The sequence below is a fragment of the Cryptomeria japonica genome, unplaced genomic scaffold (genome assembly GCF_030272615.1).
Source record: "Cryptomeria japonica unplaced genomic scaffold, Sugi_1.0 HiC_scaffold_187, whole genome shotgun sequence".
Lineage (NCBI taxonomy): Eukaryota > Viridiplantae > Streptophyta > Pinopsida > Cupressales > Cupressaceae > Cryptomeria > Cryptomeria japonica.
Window position 1 is genome coordinate 56,027 of NW_026729009.1, and position 4,298 is coordinate 60,324.

General features: G+C 34.9%; 1 protein-coding gene across 1 annotated transcript; it reads left to right on the plus strand.

Annotated features, from left to right (window-relative positions):
* Positions 1-882: 882 nt before the first annotated feature.
* Positions 883-3,098, plus strand: LOC131867873 (endoglucanase 16-like). The gene is made up of 8 exons (XM_059215552.1): positions 883-1,089; positions 1,207-1,419; positions 1,505-1,705; positions 1,845-1,922; positions 2,013-2,165; positions 2,257-2,365; positions 2,513-2,676; positions 2,751-3,098. The coding sequence occupies exons 1-8, from the start codon at positions 883-885 to the stop codon at positions 3,096-3,098; spliced, it is 1,473 nt and encodes a 490-aa protein (XP_059071535.1).
* Positions 3,099-4,298: the final 1,200 nt, after the last annotated feature.

The following is a 4,298-nucleotide window of genomic DNA, read 5'->3' on the forward strand; positions in this document are numbered from 1 at the left end:
CTTCAAATGACTTTTCACTACGGAAGAGGCTTGAACCAGCCACTGCAAGCAAAGGAGGATACAAGTAGGGAGTGTCCTCTAAATGGCTTTTCTTTTTTTGAACTAGAGTGGTGAGAACTATGATGAGGCTAAAGACCAGCTTATTGCAACTTTCATTTCTCTTTTCTCTTATGCAACTCCTATTGAAAATATTGAATGATAATGACTATACTATTGACAAATACCTTACAATAAACAATTAAATTCAGATTGTATTTTTTAAAGTATAGTATAACATCATGTAAACCAAAAATATTTTTCCAATACTTGATACAAATATATAATACAATAATTACTTACTACACGTATGTATATTATATTAAAGCATTAATCCTAAAACCGAATTTTAACAATAGTATTATATCTTAAATCAAACTACAAACTTTCACCTGCCTTAGCCTGTAATTAGAATCGTTTTCTCCCTTACCATTCATCAACGAACAACGATAATTACTAACGGTAGCATTGCGGTGCAGACGGAAAATAATACAAATCAAAACAAATGCTAAAACTTATAATTCTTGTGAACAAGAACAAATCAAAATTGAAGGTAAAACGTATATATCTTGTGAAACGTATAATTCTTGTGAACAACAATCGAAAAAAAGACAAATGATATAAGGCATCAACCTGATTTCTCGTATTAACTGTTTGAGGTGCTGAGTATTTATCGTTTATTTTGTGGTGTCCCATGCTCTAAATCTTGCAGTTCCCATGCATTACTCAGCAACAGAAACTCATACACAGTCCTCGTTATAAATACTAGCTTTATACCACGACTAACAAGTCTATAAATTTAGCGCACAATTCTAAATTGCATATCAAAGAAAGAAGAGAATCCATATGGCCAAGGCAATGGAAGCGCTTTTGGCAGTGGTGTTGTTGCTGTTTTGTGGTGAGTGGCAGGTGGTTCGTGGAGAATTCGATTACAGAGATGCTCTATCTAAGTCTATCCTCTTTCTAGAGGCCCAACGATCCGGTAAACTCCCACAATCCCAGCGAGTAAAGTGGAGAGGAGATTCTGGCCTCACAGATGGGAAGTTGCAAAACGTAAGTAGAAGCAGAAATAAATCCCTATTCAATTTATTTAGAAATAAAAATAGAAGTGGATCATACTATCATTCCAAATTGACTCCATACAAAATTTTATGTGCAACTCAACTGCAGGTTGATTTAGCTGGGGGTTACTACGATGCAGGCGATAACGTGAAATATGGGCTTCCCATGGCATTCACTATCACCACACTCGCTTGGGGCACACTGGATTATGGGAAAGAGTTGAAAGCTGCAGGAGAGATTCAGAATGCAAGGGACGCTATTAGATGGGGAACTGACTACTTTCTCAAGGCTAGTGCAACTCCAAATGAATTATGGGTTCAGGTAAAGAAATCTAATCTAAAATATTCAGCATTCATTCTTCAAGATTATGAAAAACTGACGAGGTTGATCTTGATGCATGAAATAGGTGGGTGATCCCCAGGCAGACCATAATTGTTGGGAGCGTCCAGAAGATATGGACACTCCTCGATCTCTTTACAAGATTGATAAAGACACCCCTGGATCAGAAATTGCAGCAGAAACGGCCGCAGCCTTGGCTGCCTCCTCCATTGTTTTCAGATTCACAAACCCTCGTTACTCACACCTTCTCCTCCAACGTTCTCAATCGGTATGTTTGGGTGCTCAAGTAAAATAGAAAACATAGCTGTTAACTAACACAGCAAAATCAACAAGTTTCATCCATCCATTTTGAGAAAAACCTTATACATCCATCTTCTTTCTAACCGGCCATTCATGTTTCCCTTCAGCTCTTCAGCTTTGCCGATCGATACAAGGGCACCTACGGAGGAGAGTGTCCATTTTATTGCTCTGTTTCAGGCTACAATGTAAGAAGACTTTGGTTTTCTCTTAACATATGCACTTGTAACCAGAATTTGGTTTTCTTTTAACATATGCACTTGTAAATATGATCTCAGGACGAGCTTCTATGGGCTGCATCTTGGCTATACAGAGCTACCAAATCCTCATATTATTCCAACTATATTATCCAGCACGACGATGTAAAGGCATATGTTAATGAATTCAACTGGGACCTCAAATATGCTGGAGTTCAAGTGCTTCTAACAGACGTAAGCGTAGACTGATTGGTGCAATTTTTTAAATAAAATGTAATATAAACATACTCTAGCTTAAAGCTAACTTATGCACTTCACCAACCAGTTATATTTCCAAGGGGAAGCTCAATTCTCAGCCTATAGAAGTAATGCAGAACGCTTTGTTTGTTCACTTCTTCCAGGCAGTCCCATTCGTTCTGTTAAAACCACCCCAGGTGAACTCTCTATCTCTTCACCAGTACCACTAACAATCAATCCTTTTTCTAGTCACAACCATATAAATCCTCTGTTACTACTCCTCTTCTAATCATAGCCCTCAAAATTCTCTTAGTGATATCTGTAATACAATTCTTTTGTTACAGGAGGTTTGTTGTATGTTAGAGATGGCGCCAACACTCAATATGTTACCAGTGCTGCTTTTTTGATGGCAAGATACAGTGATTTACTATCAGCTAAGAAGCGAACATTGTCATGCGGCAACACTCTCTTTAAACCCAACGACGTTATGGGCTTCGCAAAGCTACAAGTAAGCACACTACATTATCTGTTTTTGTATTTTGGAGCATACAATATAACGAATCCTAATCATATCCTTTGCAGATTGATTATTTATTAGGAAGGAATCCTCTGGGCATTTCATATATGGTAGGATACGGTTCCAAATATCCAAGGCAACCACATCACAGAGGAGCATCTGTAGTTTCCATTCATCAACAACCAAGGAAGATCAAATGCATTGAAGGTTTTATGAACTGGTTTCACAAAGATTCTTCCAATCCAAACACACTAATTGGGGCAATAGTGGGGGGCCCAGATAAATATGATCGTTTTGTAGACCTCAGGACCAAATCTAGCATGCTTGAACCTACAACATACATAAATTCTCCTCTTGTGGGTGTTCTTGCAAAATTGTACAGAATGACATGCAAAACTAACAGGCAGTGTTGATTTTCTTGGACATCAAAGAACTAGGAAAAATCTTTCCATCAATCATTGGAAATGACAGATTATGTTGCACTAGAGTATTTACAATTGTGGGAGGCTATATGAGAAAAGGCCCCCAAGATGAATCATGTCATTATTAACACAATAAAAATTATTATTTTCAAGTTACAGCTTTTATGTTGGTTCTAAAGTAAAAAATATATAAATCTATTTATGTTAGAATTAGAATTGAATATTATTAATAGTTTATGTTTTAATATAATAAAAAAGTGATATTATTAATTTTTTTGTTATGCTGATAGGTATTATACAATTTCATTAGGGGTAGTTAGAATTTGTATACATACAAATTTCTCCTTAAATCACATGGATGAACAATAATCATGGTCATTATTACTTGATTATGAAACTAGTTTACTTTTTAATATTGTTACAATTATTAATATGAAATTTAATATTGTTAAAATTGCTAAATTGAAATGTGTAATGTGCTCAAAGGTGTGATATGATTATATTAAGGATGGTGATAACTTGTGCACATACAAACTTTTTCTTAAATTACATTCATCAACAATAACCATTGTCATCAATTAATTATAATACTTTCACCCTCTAAAAAATGGAAATCCCCCATCCCATGTCTTCATTATTATACATGAGCCAAATTTATTTGTTGGATTGTACATTGTCTCTCACATTATTATACATCAACCAATTTATTTGTTGCATTGTACATTGTCTCTCGCACTTTTTTATCACAAATTCATAGGTGCTCAATGAAGCCGTGCCTATTTACTCTAAAGCATATTTTCTAAACAATTTAATTCACTCATCTCACTATTTCTTTTAAATACAAGTAATAATAACTCAATGTGACAATAATTCTCGCAACAATAATATATTAATGAATAAAAACTCAATCGCCAATAAGTTGAAAACAGCAATTATGCTTTTACCATGAGCCCAAGTACCTTGGAAAGAAATAATAAAGCAATAAATAAAATGCATCATTCACATTATAGCCATCAACAAATGGCTGAAGAGAGAAACCCTTCACGCCGATGTGCAATTGGTTATGTAGCTTTTGAATACCACATTATTTTATTTTTCTAAAGAAAATATGATGTTTTATTTTCATTTTATATTTTCTTCCCCTACAAGTTCCCATTCATTCACCTGGCAATATATTGATTTACTTCTTAT

Coding starts and splice junctions, on each gene's coding strand:
- LOC131867873 (XM_059215552.1), top strand. CDS start 883: ATGGCCAAGGCAATGGAAGCGCTTTTGGCAGTGGTGTTGTTGCTGTTT. Junction 1,706..1,844: donor TCCTCCAACGTTCTCAATCG/GTATGTTTGGGT, acceptor GTTTCCCTTCAG/CTCTTCAGCTTTGCCGATCG. Junction 1,923..2,012: donor GCTCTGTTTCAGGCTACAAT/GTAAGAAGACTT, acceptor ATATGATCTCAG/GACGAGCTTCTATGGGCTGC.